Source organism: Magnolia sinica, chromosome 13, assembly GCF_029962835.1.
Source record: "Magnolia sinica isolate HGM2019 chromosome 13, MsV1, whole genome shotgun sequence".
NCBI lineage: Eukaryota > Viridiplantae > Streptophyta > Magnoliopsida > Magnoliales > Magnoliaceae > Magnolia > Magnolia sinica.
The window spans coordinates 33,617,996-33,636,628 of record NC_080585.1 but is presented as its reverse complement, the minus strand read 5'-3'; the positions used below and the strand labels follow the sequence as shown (position 1 = coordinate 33,636,628).

The window sequence follows — 18,633 nt, the reverse complement described above, 5'->3', positions numbered from 1 at the left end:
ACTCGGCTAGCATCCAAATTACCTATCTGGACCGTTCGTTAGTTCCACTCTATACTCATCAGATGATTCAAACCGTCCAGTCAGTCACATGCAAAAATAGACGAACTACATTGTCTAGAAGACTGGTCCACTCACGGATGTCTAGGACCATCTGATTGATGTGACGATTAATTGGACTAGACCTAATGGACGGTCCCGATAGCGGCTATGATCCCAACAAGCTGAAATACAAGTGGGAGCATGTGAGGCCCATTAGATATCTCCACGTGGCAGTACCCGAAATCCGAATCAGTTCTCTGGAACAAAGAGCCATGGTACGCGTGCATGTGAGGCCCACTACATCACTCCACGTGGCACGTACCCGATATCCGAATCAGTTCTCTGGTACAAAGAAATCATAGTACCGTATCACACTTAACTCTACTGACTTCTCATTTCTCCTTCCGCTCTCTCTCTGCTTGAAACTCCAGGAAACCCACATTCTCTCTTTCTCTCGTTTTCCGATGCAACTCCGTTGAAGAGAATGACGAAGAAAGGGAAGGAAATCTCTGGAAAAGCTTCTTCAGGCAAGAGGAAAGCTGTTTGCAAAGGAGACAATGCCGCTCGTTGCTGGAAGAAGAGAAGGCCTCATGTTCTGAAATTCTTCGACGACGAAGCCGTCGTTGCTGGAATCGATGGAGATGAGGAAGACGATGGTGTCGGAGGTGAAGACGACCGTGGTAATCCCTTTTCTCTGTTGCTAATTTTTAAGGATTACTTAGAAAAACGTGTTTTTTTTTTTTTTTTTTAAATTTTTTAAATGGAGATTTCTTATTTTTTTAAAGATTACATTTTGATAACTTACTTTTCCATTTCTTTCCAAATGTTCTCGAAATGGGTTTCGAAGAATTGGGTCCTACATTGGAAATCGATGAGATATGAAACACATACATGCAGACTTCCATTTCCATGGAGTCATCCGCACCTGCTTGCATGCATGCAGGCAGCAGCGCTTGTCCTGAGTAGCATTGAGGGCCTTGATCTTTCCCCAAACTGTTGTCAGCTTGTGGAGAGCCGTTGTGGGAGTAGGGGTCTAACCCATGGCTTTGGGTGGTTCGGTTAAGTGGGTTTGACCGGGTTGGCTGATATGGTGATATGGTCAAGTCGGGCATGGTGATGTGGCAGGATGATGTAGCATGCATGTTGGCGATGGTGCTTGCGTGCGGTTTCGGGTTGTTCTTGTGGGCGCGGATTAGGTACTACCCTCGCCTGTTCGGAGCTCGGGACAGGCGGAGGCTCTGAGGGGCCACCCTAATGTATTACTTTTATCCACACCGTCCATCCTTTTTTTCCATATCATTTTAGATTACCCATCCAAAAATAAGGAAGATCCACTGCTCGAGTGGACCACACTACAGAAAGCAGCGGTACTAAGGACGCCCACCATTGAAACGTTCTTAGGGTTCACTATGTTGTTTATTTTCCATCCAACCTGTTGATATGGTCATATACACTTGGATTAAGTGAAAAAACAAATATAATCATCCAAAACTTCTTTGGTCCCTAAAATTTTTTCAACAGTAGGAATTTAATTCCCATCGTGTGGTCCATTTGAAAATTGGATATTCACTATTTTTGGGTTCATATTCTACAATGATATGGAAAAATGGATGAACGGTGTGGATAAAATTCATACATCAGGATGGTCCCTCAGTGGCCCTTGGAGCCTTTGCTTGTCCCGAGCTCCGAACAGGCGGGGGTAGTATCTAATCTGCACCCTGTTCTTGTTGGGTGATGTGGCACGGCTTGCGTGGATCCATGGATCATCCCTGAATGTGGGGCCCACCTTGATGTATGTGCTTTACATCCACGCTGTCCATCCATTTTGATAGCTCATTTTAGGGTATGATACCAAAAACGAAGCAGATACAAATCTTAGGTGGACCACACCACAGGAAAAATTTGTGATTGAATACCCAACCTTAAAACCTTCTTAAGGGCCAATGGAATGTGTATTTGCCATCCAGCCTGTTGATAAGGTCACAAAGACCTGGATGAAGGGACCACACAAATATCAGATTGACCCAAAACTTTTGTGGCCCAAAAGAAGTTTTTAGTGGTCAATCACTACTGTTTCCTGTGGTGTGGTCTGCCTGAGATTGGATCTGCTTCATTCATGGGTTCATGCCCTAAAATGATCCATCAAAACAGATGGACGGCATGGATTTAAGGCACATACATCATGGTAGGACACAAAGTCAGGGATATGGGGATTCACCCAAGCCGCCCCTCTCGGGCATATGTGTATCATTGGGCGTAGTGACATGGCAAGGTGATGTAGCATGCATGAATGTGGGCGACAGTGTTTGTCGTGAGGGGGTGCAGATTAGATGAGTATGGGATAACAACTTAGTGGGTGAGTCCCTAGCCGTGGGTGTGTGCATATGTTGTATATCCATGCTGTCCATCCATTTTGCTAGCTCATTTTAGGAGATGGGCTAAAAATCGAAGCAGATCCAAATCTCAGGTGGCCACACCACAAGAATAAGTGGTCATCAACCATTAAAAACTTTTTATGGGCCAAAACCTCACCTTCATGTGATATTAGCAACTTCCCCAAACCTTTTAAATGGCACACGGGGTGGCCCACCATTGATCCAAACTGTTCATTCATTCATTCAAGTAATAAGGTGATCCTAAGCTTCTGATCAATAGCATGAAAATGGACAATCAAGATTGAATGAATAAACAAAATAGTTTCAATCATCATCTTGAAACGGGAATTAGATAGATCCCACTTTGTATTTATTATGATTCTAAACTAACACTTTGATTTGATGATTCTAACCACGTGATTTATAGGTCGTAAACAACGAATGGTCATAACAAATTGGCCCCATTCAAAGCATTAAGATCATTTGATATGCATGATTTTACTCTCAACCGTTGTTTGTGGTTTGGCCCACCTAATTAGTCATTGATTGGCCTAATTTTTAGGCCTATGGCCCACCATGAGGGGTGCATCTGATTGATGGGATGGATGTCCAACATAGATCACAATGGGGCTCACACAGCTCAACCTCAATTCGTTCACGGATAATATTACTATTTTTTTTCTGCTCAAATGGTTGCCGTTAGTGTCTCTTAATTCTTTTATGGAAACAAAGGTAAAAAAGAAATAATGCCCACAGTAAAAGGGCTAATTAGTTATTTCTTTCATGCTAATCAGTTATTTCTTTCATGGTCGCAAGCATGCCAATATTAACCAACACACACACAAATGCTTACACATGGCTAGTTGCACGTCCAACTAGTTTTCTTAATTTAGGGATTAATAAACATTAATAAATGTTTGTAGAGAGTTGGTTAATGTACCTTAGAAAAGGGGTTCCTGTTCATGCTCATGACTCAGTGGTATCACAAGAGTTTCAACACAGAAGTCATGGGTTCAAGAGTACGCATTGTGGTGTGTGTGGGTGTGAGTGTGTTAAAAAAGTACTTTGGAAAAGGGGTGGTAGCTTCGGTGGGCACCATGTGGTATCAATGGTGAATCCACCCCGACCATCGGTTGCATCACCTCACATTAATGCAGGGCCTGAAAATCAACCCCATTTGTGAATCAGGTGGACCACACAATTGGAAACAATGTACATGGAAAAGCTCATCCTCCAAATTGTTTCCCTTTGTGGGCCACTTGAGTCACGGATGGACTTGAATTTTGACCCTTAGGCCTAAGTTTAATTGTGCCATCTAATGGATAGAGTTGATTTTGCATAATCATCATGGTGAGCCCTATAAAAATCAAGGGCTGACATCTCTCTTCCAACCATTTTGCTTGGTGTGGCCGACCTGAATCACAGGGCAGCCTGATTTTTTTAGGCGCAACATGTGATTACACATCAAATAGTCGGAGTGGATATCACATACACATCACGGTGGATCCCATTAAAAATCAAGGGTGGGGTTCTGTAATTTTTTTTATGAGAATGCCTAGAGTCCAATGCATTGGACTATAAGTTACAGTCCAACCGGTAGAAAACTTCGAACCTTTCATGTATATATGACATCCAACCTGTCTAGTAAGTTGGCCCATCATGAGCATCACCTTTTGGAAAACTCCACAACATCGACTCATTGAGTGGACCAGAACTATAAGCTTTGCAACATCCAACCCGTCTAATAAGTTGGCCCATTGTCTAAGTTTTACTATTTACCAATGTCCGAACGTTGTTTTAAATGGTGTGGATCACTTAGCATGTAGATACTATAGACCATTGCATTAGGCGATCCTCGTGGTGGGGCAATCCTGTTGGAAGAGATGGATGTCACATGCACTCAATACTTTCGAAGTTATCATATGGGTGGATTATAGCTTGTGATCCAACAGGTTGGACTTAAGAACTCTTTTTGAGAATATATCATTGTTTTCTAGTAACAGGTGGAAGATGGACACTCGGCCTTCATTTTTTACGGGGCCCATCATGATATTTATGTGAGATCCATTCCGACCATTAGACATGCAATCCCATGCTGGGCCCAAAGCCAAAAAATCGGGCTAACAAGTTATTTAGGTGGTCCACACCAATGGAAATAGTTGAGAGAGACAAGCCATACTAATGGAAATAGTTGAGAGAGACAAGCCATACTAATGGAAATAGTAGAGAGAGAGAGAGAGAGAGAGAGAGAGAGAGAGAGAGAGAGAGAGAGAGATGTCCACCATTGATTTTTATAGGCTCCACCATGATGAGTAAAATCCACGCTCTACCCGTTAGATACCACACCAAAGGCTAGGCCTGGGGTCTAACACGAACCAAAAACTATTTTCAATCGTGCGGCCCACCTGAACCGTGGATGGTGATGATTTTCGGGCCTTTGGGTCTAACATGGTGTGATGTAGTTGATGGCTGGGGTGGATTTTACATTAACACCATGGTGGGGCCCACACAAGCCACCAACCTCTTTTATTTAGGGCCATTTTGGTTTTCCAATTACAACGGTAATTGGCTGGAAATGGGTAATGATTACTTACCCTTGTGATTGCGTGGTGACACCACTTGCATTTGACTGAAATGATTACATTACACCATTGTTTGTTTCACAAGGGCATGACTATAAAAATGGGCCTTTTGGTATGTAGTCAAAATTATTCAAAACGCAACAAAAGTAAATATATATATATATTTTTTGTAAAGTTGAAATTTAATGTAAACCTAATTCTACAGTTCCCCATCTAGATGTGATTAAGTTTCTACCATAAAAAATAAATTCTACATGCAAAATTACCTCTAGATCGTTGTTGTCTAGAATTGTATAGATTACCAATGTTGCACCTTCAAAGTAGAAGGTTCTCTACAAGATCTATCCCAAATGAAGAGAGAAGAGCCAACATGCACGAAAGTTGTCTAAGGTGGACCCCACAGTTGCGATCGTTTGGATGGAAGGAGATAAGTTTTCTCTCTCTCTTCTTCCTCTCTTTTCTCTTTCGCACTTTTCTCTCTCTTTAGTGGTGATGACCAAGGGGGTTGGAACGTCTAAGGCTTTGTCTCCAATTCCTTTGGCATAGATCTATGTATAAGAGGAGTCGGGGTTTTAGGGAGAGGCACTAGTATGGTGCTCCACCACCCTGCAGATTGTTATGTCTTACATTTAAAATCTATAATTCTCCCTATCCATGTCCACAAATTGACCCAATCCATCCACGTATCATGGCCATCCACCCTTGATCTAATGAATGCCCATGCAAATCAAATGATGGACCACAAGATCTCAATCTATTGGAATTGTCAAGTGCAATTAAAACTTTTTTAACTATTAATAGCAAAAAAACTACTTGGTGGATGGTCTAATCTACCAAGTCTCAACCACAAGAACATTCCTAGGAAAACAATAGATACCTTGTTGGATTGTAGTAATTCAGCTGTATGCTAATGCGTGAACCTAACAACATCCACATATGAGCCATTGCAATCGACTCTGCAAGATGAGCCAAATTACATTACATTAGGAACTTGAAATCCCCATATGTTCTCAGGTTTAAGGATTAATCAAAGTCTGCACATACATAAGTTAATCTAGATCAAGCACAATGGGTCTTTCGATCTAGAAGCTTGAAGTGATCGTCCAATGCAAGAATCTAATTGGTCTAATAATAAGATCACATACACATGGATACTAACACTCCTACGTAGGGTATAGGACAAGGGCACTGACTAATTGTCGAGCCCAATGGTGAAGACCTTCTACCCTAACTCATCGTCAGTTCCCACACATAGGATTACCATGTAAGAATGACCACATGTTCATCCCAAAACCTGCTAGGTGATCATTTACTAACAAGCTTCTAAGATCCATGGAACACAAATCTTTCTTGAAAAGTGGTCGTTGTGCCTATTCCCAAGAACAATCGAGGAAACCCTCACCTTTATGCCATGTATGCAAAGGATTGAGATATACCTGCATATTAGTTACGACGTTAATAAAATGTCCACATATTACCCATAGTCATCATGATTTACGGATAAGGTCATCAATTCAATGGATAAGATCATTACATTGGCTTTTCAGAGGACACAACTCTAACAGGGATGTCCAAGGTTCTCACATCTAACCCCTTTAGGATAGGATCTATTTATAAGGAGGAACTAGAGTTTCAGATGAACGGCCAGTTATGGTGCTCCCTATCCCTATAGACTCGAGGATATTACCCTACACCATAAAAAGTCTATATACCTGCCTTATCCATACCCGTGCACCCAAATTGGCCAAATCCCTTTAGTGCACGATGGCACCTACTCGTCTAAAATCCCACATCGGGTAAGAGGTGGACCACAAGATCTTAACCATTAAATGTCCATCAAGCACAATAAAACAATTCTAATGGTTAAAACAAAAGATCAACGGTTAAAAACTTTTGATTAAATTTCAAAAACCTTCTTAGCACAAGGCCTATCTAGAAAACCACTTGTCCTAGGGGAATGTGAATTGGGACCCCTTGGCTACTAGAGAGTTGCTTCATGGATCTCAGTACCTTAAATTCCATAATTATAGTGGCAGGATTGGGCAATCCATAAAAGATATATTGGTCATCCTATGTGAAGGGACTGACAATGAGTTGGGAGGGAAGGTCTCCACCATTGGTCTCGGCGAGGGCCGTTGGGTCCCAATTCACCTATAAAATCATTGCACACAAGGAAAAACCAAAAACATATGCGGTCATTGATGTACCTAATTGCAGCCATTATCATTGGCTTTTTGGGGCACACCATAAAAACAGGCAAGATATGATGCCTATCATTGGTTTGCATGTGAGGCCTATCATGTTATATGTACAACATCTAGGCCATTAAGATCCTTCATCTAGCTTGGATGAAGGGTCAAACCAAAATTCAGAAGGTCTTAAAACTCCAATGGGTGTCATTGAAAAGGGTGGGCATCCACTCCCACCTTGTTCCCTACGTTGTGGCCCACTTGAGTTTTGGATAGGCATGATTTTGGGGCCCTGGGGGATTTTTAGGTGACATATCTGATGGATGACCTCAAAACTTCAAGTTGGGGCTCACTTGAGTTGGACCGCAGGGTAGCTCACTGCGGTATAACTCGCAATAGAGCACCACTCTATATATGTCTATGTATGGATGTTTTTCTTTTAAAGGATAACAAACTTTGTATTAAATCAAATGGGGAAAAAGAGACAAAAAGGATGATGAGGAATCATACAATTAAAATAAAGAAGATTTATCCTCCAATTGTCCTAGAAGCCCTCGATTGAACACCTAGTAAAGGCATCAAAGGCACTAGCCCATTCCACTACTAACCACTTCGCCTTAAAAAGTTTGGTTATTGTGTTCCTACTAGATCAACTAAAAAATGACTAAGACAAGACGCACAAGATCTCCTTTTCCTCCCTTTTTAGAAAGTGCCACATATTACATAGGTCCCCATTCTTACTAGGCACCACCCTATTAACTTCGAGCCAACAAAAGAAACTCCAAATCTTTTGCACAAAAAAACAACGCAATAACAAATGATTCATTGTTTTGGCATCCCACAAGCACAAAATTCACCCACTATAGGAATGTCATCTATCTATTCCTCCAATGAACGATTGTGAGAACTTCGTTCTTTTGAACAAACCATCCAAAAGTGATAGCATGACCCATACACCTCCAAATATGGAGGATAGGATCCTGAGCAAGGGAAGAGTGAGAGCAATATAATCAATGTATTCAATAATGGTAACAGTGATCGTAATTACTGTCTGAAGTATCAGTATCGCTACAAGTTTCACTGGCTAGGGATACAGAAACAATATCGATGTCACTGATAACCGGAAATGCAAGGAAACACGAGAAAAACGGTGGAATTTTCAGTGAATCTTCAGGAGATGCTAAAATACACATATTTGCATATTTAGGAATCTAAAAATTGCAAAAAGAAAGCATACATGATAAGTTTCCATTTTATTGTGGTATAAAAGCATGTGTTATTGTGAGAAATCAGTCCAACTTTCCATCCAAACATCCATCAATATTTTAGAATATCGGCAACACATGATATTTTGCCAAGAAATCATTGACGACGAGAAAGGAAATGAAAGATTGTGGTCTCGATATCACCCATGTTGCGATAACTATAATATCGCAATATTATCAATATTATCATCGACAAATTGAACAATGCATACAACCGTGTGCCCATAAAAAAAAATTGAAATGAAATTCTTTTAATAAATAGATTTTTGGCAATATCGATACATTGGCGATATTATTGAAATATCATTGATATACTGGTGATACAAGCGACACCCGGAATTTACACAATCGAAAATATTGGTAATACATTGGAGATTCTTAGTGATACATTGTCGATACCTGGAATTTCTGATACTACTAGTGTTATTGGCATCGCTACCAGTGTTATCGGTATCGCTGAGCTAGAGATAGAGATAATATCAGGGATATTTCGATAATATTGAAGATACTTTGAACAATGGTCATAATAGCTACCACCATTACTGTTACAATACGGGATGTAACAGCCGTTACAGCCTTTAAAAAAAGTTGTATCAGCCAGTAACGGACCATTACTGGTGATTCTTTCTGTAACGGCCATTACGGCCCGTAACACATAATGTTACACACTGTCAGCATCATATAACAACCATAAAAGCTGTTACATAACCGTTTTTGCATATCTTACAGACAGTACGGAATAAAAAGAATATGGAATAAAAGGATACCCTGACAAAAAACTCCTTGAATTGCATGGGTTCCAAACTCAACTATCTTACTTAGAGGAGAGGGTACCCTGATTTTGTAGAATTCCATCAAGCCGATGTATTCAACAATCTCCTTGCATGATAAATTCATTTGAAATAGAGATCTCACGCCAACTGCTCATCAATCCACAATGCACACTGAGGAGCAACCTCTTCTCCCTTGCAACTCCACATAGACATGGAAAGGCAAGACTGAAAAGGAATTTTCCCCACACTATCCTTCCTCCCAAAAGTAGATGCCTGAGAATCTCTGTCTGGCACAAAGGAGATGTCACGTCTGAATGAGTTTTCCACCCTAAGAGCGGTCGCCATAGCCCTGATGCTCTATATTGGCACGAGGGAGAGGTGAACTAACTACCACTATCAACCCCATATTTGCTAGAGATGACCTTCTTCTAGAGGCTGTTTTTCCTTCCCAAATCCCACAACTAAGCTAGGAGATCCAAGTTAAACAATTTTAGAGATCTACGGCCAAGACCCCCACCAACCCCAGCCCCCCTAGCCTCGAACTCCCTCTAGATCCTTCCACCCTATCATTGTTATGCATGTGCATATAAGGTTTGATCACATGGTGTTGATGCTAGTTGAACTTACGGTAGTGTAAAACAAAATGGAGCCCATTGTGATGTATGCATGACATCCATTTTGACCGTTAGGTGCGCCTCCCATGTTTGGTACAGACCAAAAATCAAGGGGATCCAAAACCCAGGTGCACAACACCACAAGGAGCAGTTGTGGGTGATCCCCTATACCATTGAAAGCTTCAAGACTGTGTGGAGCCCACTGCTCTATGTATATGCCATCCAATCCATTCACTAGACATGTTCCCCCCAAGATGAGCGGCCACCCCCAAAGAATTTAGAGGTTTTAGGCATGAGTTTACATTGTCCCTTATGGTGTGGCCGACCTGAGTTTCGGATCGGTTTGATTTCTAGTCTCTAGGGTGAACATGAGGTGGTGCACATGATGGGTAGAGTGGATGTCATACACGCACATCACGCTTACGGCAGTGTCAACACTATGGAATCATTCCCCTATGTGTGTGTTTGTGCATGCATGCTTGTGCAGGTATGGAGATGGAAATCTTGGTTTTTCATCATGAGAAGGCTATCCATGTATAAAGGCTGCATCTAATATCTTGTCCCTTCTGTTGATGGACTTGTTGGTATTGTTCTGTGAATGTACAAGTCACTGATGTTAATTGGTTCCGTTTCTTTTCACTGGAGAACAGATTTTATCAATGATGGTGGGTTAGAGATTAAAGATAAGGAAAAATCTGGCAAGGTGCATTCTCCGCCAACTTTGGTGAAAGAAGAGGATCTCAGTGATGGCGAATTGGAAAACATACTCAAACATAGATATAGCCATGATTTGGCGCATGTTACATATGCTGATGAAGGTCAAGAAACTAAAGAAGGTCATGATAGTGCATCTTTTATGTGTTCTATGAAGGAGCCAACTGTCTGGAAGGTCAAATGCGCGGTATGCTATTAAGTCATCAGCTGTCAAATATTGGCAGAGTGCTTCTCTTTCTATTTGTATGTTTTCTTGAAAAAATCTTGGCTGCAGGTTGGACATGAGATGCAGGTAGCATTCTGCCTCATCCAGAAGTATGTTGATATGCGATCTATTGGAACTAAATTACAGATAATATCTGCATTTTCTGTTGAGCATGTGAAAGGTTATATTTATATTGAAGCTGATAGGGAACGTGATGTTGTTGAGGTATTTTCTTGCAGATGTAGAGCACTTTCATTTCTTCTTTCTCCCTTTTTACATGCTTTCCAGACTAATTAGGAATGGAACCAATTTTCAAAACAGGTATGTAAAGGGCTTTGTAGTATATATTCTAGTAGAGTGGTGCTAGTTCCCAAAAATGAAGTTCTCTATCTGCTTTCTCTTCAAATCAAATCCAGTGAAGTTTCTAAGGGCACATGGGTCTGCGTGAAGTATGGGAAATACAAAGGGGACCTTGCACAGGTATGAGGTGTCTTTTCTTGACATGAGAATTAGCTGGCTTTCTGCTGGTTTTAAAAGTTCTCTTTTCTCTATACATCTTTCTGTAGGTTGTGGCTGTTGATGATGCACGGAAGAGGGCCACCGTAAAGCTGATTCCAAGGATCGATCTCCAAGCCATGGCCCAAAAATATGTATGTAATTTCCTTCTTCCAGAAAATTTATGTGGCAGTGATTTTGGAATTGTGAAGCAACTACTGTTAGTTGCATGCTATTGTTTTCTAACCAACATTTTGTTTTGACTTTTGTTTAGCTCTGATCAATTTTTATTTTTTTTTCTAGTGTGAATAAATATTCATATTTCCAGCTACCATTATCAGTGTATATGCTTCCTTTAGCCATTTGATTTGTTCACTAGTTTTCCAGTAATTATTCAAAGAACAGGTGGTAGGGGGGAAAAAAGAATGTTGGAAAGATGTTGCCAATTTCACTTGGTTGATTCATATAAGCAGTCCAAGAGATCTGTAATGAATTCAGAATTTTAGGAATGCATGCTCACATCCATAGTGTTCTTGAAACAGGTTAAATCTGAGCAATTGTCTACTAAGTCCTAAAATAATGCAAATGTCTTGCACTTTTGTTATTCTCAACTCAAACGTAAAGGTTTCTGTTGGTCCACAAATAAGGTCAAGTTCACGTGATTCAGTCATGAGATCCAAAAATCAGCCAGAAACTTGTTTAAAGGGCGTCTTCATTGTCATGATGCCATCATGCTGACATTAGCCAACATGCATCAATTTACAGAAATAGGAAAAAAGAAGTTTATATTTTCCACAAAATCAAGAATGTATTTTCTTAGGAAAGGTCATATTCATGTGTGCTATTATTATTTCCATTTTAGTAGGTTCCTAGCATTGGATCTCAGTACAATAGTCTTAAGGTTTCTGTGTGCCTTTGTTGTAGTGATAGTTTCCTTTGAATCTTATTAGTGATATGTAAAGAAGCCACAGTTCCATTATCTTTTGAAGAATTCATACATCTCCATGATATATTGTAGTGATTTAATAGTGTAGTCTGTTAGACAGGCCACATGCCTTGTATAGCCGATTCTATAGATAGACGATGTATAAGTAGAAGATTTTGTATCTATCATTTTACCTTGTATAGTCGTTGTAAAGCTCTATATATTCAACCCTTCAGGGTTGTCCCATTGTTTACATAGTCTTGTTCCTCTCTCATTTCCTTTGATGAAACTAATTTCCATTCTATCACCATTCAGATGTTTGTGGTGCTTATGATACCTCTCTTTGGGTTTTAGATTCTGAAATACTGTTTTTATACAATGTCAATTTGTGCACCTAAAAATGTTTTCTTTCTTTGTTATGTCATGTGTGTGATTTATAGTTTTATATTTCATTTCCAGAGTGGAGGAGCAGCTGTCAAGCAAGCTTCTGTTCCAGCACCTCGTTTGATCAGCTCTCATGATCTTGAGTAATTTTCATAATTTATTATTTTTATTGGGTCATTGCATCATGCACTTGGTAGTAATATTGTTTTTCTACCTTATTAGGGTCTTTAGGCCTCATATTCAATGCAGACGTGATCCTGAAAATGGGGAAACATTTGAGATACTTGATGGTTTGATGCTTAAGGATGGCTATTTATACAAAAAGGTGTCCATTGGATCATTATGTTGCTGGGACATACAACCATCCCCTAATGAAATCCAGAACTTTAAGATTGCTAGGAAGGATGCATCTGAGGATTTAGCCTGGCTTTCAGTACTTTATGGTGATTCGATGGAGGGTGTTGACATGACGGGTGAAGCATCAGAAAGTAATTTGGAGTCCAAAAGCGGGAATAGTTTTGAACTACATGATCTTGTGTTGCTTGGGTAAGTCACTGCTGTTTCATATTTCATTGTTGTTGTCTGAACCCACTGTTGAGTTCCATTCCCATGATATTATATTATGTCCTGTTCCTATGCAGTCAGAAGGATTTTGGTGTTATCATCGGAGTGGAGAATGACAGCTTCCAGGTAACCACATTTGGTTTTTTGTGTTTTATTGCCATCTGGTCTGCTATTTCACATATTAAACCATTGTTCTTTCAGATTATAAAAGGTAACTCAGAAAGAGCAGATATAGCGACTGTTCGGCTACAGGATATAAAGAATTTATGCTTTGATAAAAAGTTCAAGGTTTCAGACTTGCACAAGAATATCATTTCCATTGATGATAGTGTCAGGGTCTTGGAAGGCCCATATAAGGTGAAAGTTCCCTTTTGAGTTTTCACTATGTCACGGTATGCAGTTTACTTGCATGGATTAATTAAAGTTCTGAAAATTAATTTCATTATATTCTCATTGCAGGGTCGGCAAGGGATTGTTAGGCATATCTACAAAGGCATGGTCTTTATCTATGACGGCAATGAATCGGAGAATTGTGGTTTCTTCTGTTCTAAGTCTGAGTATTGTGAGAAATATTCTAAGGATGGTGATGTTGAATCCAAAGTATGCCAAGATGAGACATGCTTTGTGTTGTTATGTTCTAGGCTGCTGGCCTTTGCTAATACTTGAATCTCTTTGTTGCTGCAGGATGATGGACTAGGTCCCCCAGGTTTTGGAGATTCCGTGGCATTACCAACAGTTCCACAGTCCCCTAGAAGACTATTCAATGGCAGAACTTGTACATGTACGTCTCTAAATATCCTTATCTCCAAGATTTTGTTACCATAAATAGAAACCTTTTCAGTTTCCCACTAATTTAGTAGCTTTAATATAGTCAACAGTAATTTTCAAGGGGACACAGATCGAGCCTTCTCTGTCGGGCAAACCTTGAGAATCCGAGTAGGTCCTCTAAAGGGGTACCTCTGTCGTGTTGTGGCCATATATCGCTCTGATGTTACAGTCAAGCTCGATTCTCAATTGAAGGTTATTAGAGGTCTGTTGCTTATGTAACCCTGTCTCTTTTCAGTTTCAAGCTATTTTGAGTTACTCTTTAACAATTTTCTCCATTATGATGTTTATGCAGTTAATTGTGAGCATCTTTGTGAGGCTGGTGTGAAGGGTTATGCAAATGCCATCAGGTATGCTTCTTTTCCTTCGATTTTTTAGCAGTGTAAGCTGAGGGACTTGAACCTTGTGTGAAGTTGAATTGATCTGGTCACAACTTGCAAGTGCCTTCATTCTTTCGCACAATATGTTTGATACGAACAAACTAAGTACTTATTTTCTTCCTTGTGGACATACTAGAAAGCTCTGCGTATGCATTCCTTTGAGTAGCGCTCCATACTGTGGGTCCTTTGATGGGTATATGAGTTTCTTTGCTAGGAAAGAAAATTGAAGCACCGAGTTTGAGTGTCCAGTGGAGTGTGACACCAAATGAATGGGGTTGTCATCTATGCTAACAAACTACTTTGACATTGTTAAAGGACACTAGTAACAAATGAGGTCGTGGTTAGATTTGTTGTTTATGAGTCCTACATAGGGCATGACATAACTGGGCCTCAGGTGTGTCCAGTTCGAAGAGAGTCATTTCGGATCTGGAGAAATTTTCATTGGAAGTGTTGACCGTAAAACAACCATAACTTTTGATCCGGGCATCATCATGAAATGCACGACCTATCAATCTTTATGTAACAATGCATTCAAGGTCAACTGACCGGCATACCAATCAAAGACATCTTTTTCATGAGAAAACACACGTCTTTGGTGTCAAAATCGAGATTTTAGGAAAAAATTACTACTTTTGGTCATTTTTGTTTTCATTGCATCTCCCTATTCTTGCAATTTTAGGATTTTCATCTTTTTTAAAAGTTACTTGTAATAATACTGGGAATGCTCTAGGAAGGTCCTATTGTCGTCTCTATTTTTGGCAAATTTAGCCTTTGGGAGAGATTTTTCTATTTCGGGTAATTTCTATTCGAATTAGGGTTTTGGCTCATCCATATAAGTGATGTAATCGAGCAATCTTAGATTATTAATCAATAAAAAACTACCCAAATTTTCTCTCTTTCTTCTTGCGGATTCAAGAACTCACCTTGTGGATTCAAGAACTCACCTTGTGGATTCAAGGTCTTGATTACTCAAGAAAGACGGCGATCTTCTTCTTGCCATTTCACGCTTTTTCCTGTGTCAGAATCTCTATAATATTTCGATTGGTGAGGGATGTTGGAGGCCTTCTAAAGTTGAAGGGGAAGTGGGTTGTAAATTTACGTTGAAGCTTAAAATCTCTATAATATTTCGATTAATGAGGGATGTTGAAGGCCTTCTAAAGTCGAAGGGGAAGTAGGTTATACATTTACGTTGAAGCTTTAAGTGGTTAAGTCGAAATCAAGTGATGGGGAAAGGTGTGTTTCTTATGCTGGGGCTATGAGGGAGCTCATTAAGTCTTGGAAGTGGGGATGTACATTGGAATTTGGGTGCTTAATGTCAAGGGCAAGGAATGGGGAATGCCATGTTTGGAATGGTGCAGACTAAAAGGGATGTTATTCATTCTTGAAAGTGTGGAGATGCCCCTCAAGTAGGCTATGGAACCCGTGAGCAACAAAACAAGAATTGGAGAGTCTAGCATCTTCAGAGATGTGGATCTACTGTTTGAAGAATATGGAAACATTTGAAGATCATAATCCCAAAAAACATATCCATCGATGAACTTAGAAAGTTTGCACTTGTTTGATTCTTGTACTTGGATGGGACACTTAAAGCCATGGATGTCTCGGGAGGAAGAAGTTAGACAAGTGCACTAATTGGTGGATAGTGGAAGATAAGAAAACCTTTAGAGGTGTGTGCACAAGAGGTGGGATTAGAGCTGTACACGAGCAGAGTGAGCTTGGGTACTTGCTCGACTCAACCCGCAATAACTCGACTTGACTCGTCAGGTGTTTGAGCCGAGTACAAGTGGATTTTTGCTACTCTTTATGATTTCGAGTAGAGTACGAGTTGGGTAGTACTCGACTCGTATACTCGAATCAGTACTCAACTCGGTACTCGACTCGTACTCGACCAGGGCCCTTTACCTAGAACGATAGCCCTAATCCCTCCCGCTCCCAGGCGCTTTCACGCTTTTGCCTGCCCACCCAAAACGAAAAAGAAATACCCTTCCCTAGTTCCCTTTCCTTCCCTCTCTCCCAGGGGCTAGCGCCCGTTCAAAAATACCCTACCCATTCCCCTCTCCAGTGCCGTCCGGCCCCGCGGCCTCTCTCTCTCTCTCTCTCTCCCCCTGCCGCCCGTCCCTGCAGCTTGCCCGGTGCCCTTGTCCGGTGTTAGTCTCTCTCTCGTTCGGTCGTTCCGACGTTCCCCAAAAAAAAAAAACCCTCTTAAAAAATCCTAACCTGCACGGCCCCAGCGATCGTCCGTCCCTGCCTTGCTCGGTCGCCATTTCCCTTACCCTTCTTCCCTCTCTCTCTTTCAGGCGCTCACATTGCCCTGTCCAGTGGCCACAACGACTGTCCGGCGCCCCTATCCGTAGCTCGTCACTGCCCTGCCCTGTCTGCAGCTCGTCCCTGGCCTGCCCGACGCCCCTGTCCGCAGCTCGTCCCACCCCTGCCCGGTGCCCTTGTCCGTCCATCAGGTAAGAATTGTTATTTTAATTGTATATAAAATAATTATTAGCTGATTTTTGTATTTTCATTTCGTCCTAGTGAATTGTTAATGGGTATGATGAAATATGATTACAATAGATGATAGCATGGTGGGCTAGGAAGGAAAGCTGAAGCTCGACCCCAAGCGGGCCATCCCCATCCCAAGCTCAACCTAGTCAAATTAGACTTGATAAAATATTTGAAAGGAACTTGTGAGTCAGTCCCAATTGGGGAGGTATTAAAAATTTAAAATCATGTGTTAGACTCAGGTGTTGAAATGGGTTGGGTGGCCCACTCTGTCGTGTTATGTGTATGAGCAAGTTTACACTGTTCAACAAAAAATTAAACAAATATTTTAGTGATATATAAAATGCAAAAGTACGTAAACTACTTTTTAGTATTTTAAATGACCATTAGCTAGAATTGAATTTCATTAGAAAATAATAGTTCATTCCCTCTCTTTTCAAACACGCTAAATTTTCAACGTGAGCTATTTGTTTTATTTAATTTAATAAATTTTCATTCTATGTGTGTTTTTTATTTTAATTTTTTGTTAACTTAATCACATGGAAACAAAGGTCTACTCATGCATAGAATAAATGTTTTAGAAAAACAAAATAATGCATCTTTTGCAAATAAAATTAGTTATACCTTTAAAAAACAAATACAAATTTTACTTCGTAGTTTTGTGAGTATGGCTCATAATAACACACGAAACATTTATAATATCTGAAATCACACTAAGTTTATGAGTTGCTTTGTTTAATGCCTCTTATTATCATGTAAAATTCGCTCTTCATGAAAATTGCAATGAGAATCTTATGGAAAAAAAATTATTAGAAAATAATGGTAGCTTTCCGTACACGTCAACTTGCTCGATTTTGGCCAAGTTGACATGTATGAAAAGTTGACATTATTTTCTATTAATTTTTTTCCATAAGATTCTCATTGTGATTTTCATGAAGAGCCAATTTTACATGTTAATAAGAGGCATTAAACAAAGCAACTCATAAACTTAGTGTGATTTCAAATATTATAAATGTTTCATATGTTATTATGAGTCATACCCACAAAACTACAAAGTAAAATTTGTGTTTGTTTTTTAAAGGTATAACTAATTTTATTTGCAAAAGATGCATTATTTTATTTTTCTGAAACATTTATTCTATGCATGGGTAGACCTTTGTTTCTATGTGATTAAGTTAACAAAAAATAAAAAGAAAAAACACACATAGAATGAAAATGTATTAAATTAAATAAAATAAATAGCTCACGTTGAAAATTTGGCATGTTTGAAAAGAGAGGGAATGAACTATTATTTTCTAATGGAATTCAATTCTAGCTAATGGTCATTTAAAATACTAAAAAGTAGTTTACGTACTTTTGCATTTTATATATCACTAAAATATTTGTTTAATTTTTTGTTGAACAATGTAAACTTGCTCATACACATAACACGGCAGAGTAGGCCACCTAGCCCATTTCAACACCTGAGTCTAATACATGGTTTTAAATTTTTAATACCTCCCCAACTGGGATTGACTCACATGTTCCTTTCAAATATTCTATCAAGTCTTATTTGACTAGGTTGAGCTTGGGATGGGGATGGCCCGCTTGGGGTCGAGCTTCAGCTTTCCTTCCTAGCCCACCATGCTATCGTCTATCGTAATCATATTTCATCATACCCATTAACAATTCACTAGGATGAAATGAAAATACAAAAATCAGCTAATAATTATTTTATATACAATTAAAATAACAATTCTTACCTGATGGAGGGATAGGGACACCGGGCAGGGGTGGGACGAGCTGTAAACAGGGGCGTTAGGCAGGGCAGG

General features: G+C 39.9%; 1 protein-coding gene across 4 annotated transcripts in view; it reads left to right on the top strand.

Moving 5' to 3' along the window:
- The first annotated feature begins 436 nt into the window (after positions 1 to 436).
- Positions 437 to 18,633, top strand: part of LOC131223521 (protein RNA-directed DNA methylation 3-like) — a 35,580-nt gene continuing 17,383 nt past the window's right edge. For 2 of the 4 annotated variants that reach the window (XM_058218960.1, XM_058218958.1), the window contains exons 1-13: positions 437 to 719; positions 10,488 to 10,738; positions 10,826 to 10,981; positions 11,078 to 11,236; positions 11,323 to 11,406; positions 12,636 to 12,703; positions 12,783 to 13,106; positions 13,202 to 13,250; positions 13,326 to 13,481; positions 13,584 to 13,724; positions 13,809 to 13,905; positions 13,996 to 14,154; positions 14,245 to 14,299. In XM_058218960.1, the coding sequence (XP_058074943.1) occupies positions 524 to 719; positions 10,488 to 10,738; positions 10,826 to 10,981; positions 11,078 to 11,236; positions 11,323 to 11,406; positions 12,636 to 12,703; positions 12,783 to 13,106; positions 13,202 to 13,250; positions 13,326 to 13,481; positions 13,584 to 13,724; positions 13,809 to 13,905; positions 13,996 to 14,154; positions 14,245 to 14,299 (1,895 nt within the window). In that variant the 5' untranslated portion in view covers positions 437 to 523. The remainder of the gene's footprint in view (positions 720 to 10,487; positions 10,739 to 10,825; positions 10,982 to 11,077; positions 11,237 to 11,322; positions 11,407 to 12,635; positions 12,704 to 12,782; positions 13,107 to 13,201; positions 13,251 to 13,325; positions 13,482 to 13,583; positions 13,725 to 13,808; positions 13,906 to 13,995; positions 14,155 to 14,244; positions 14,300 to 18,633) is intronic. The other 2 variants (XM_058218959.1, XM_058218961.1) reach the window with 2 other exon arrangements.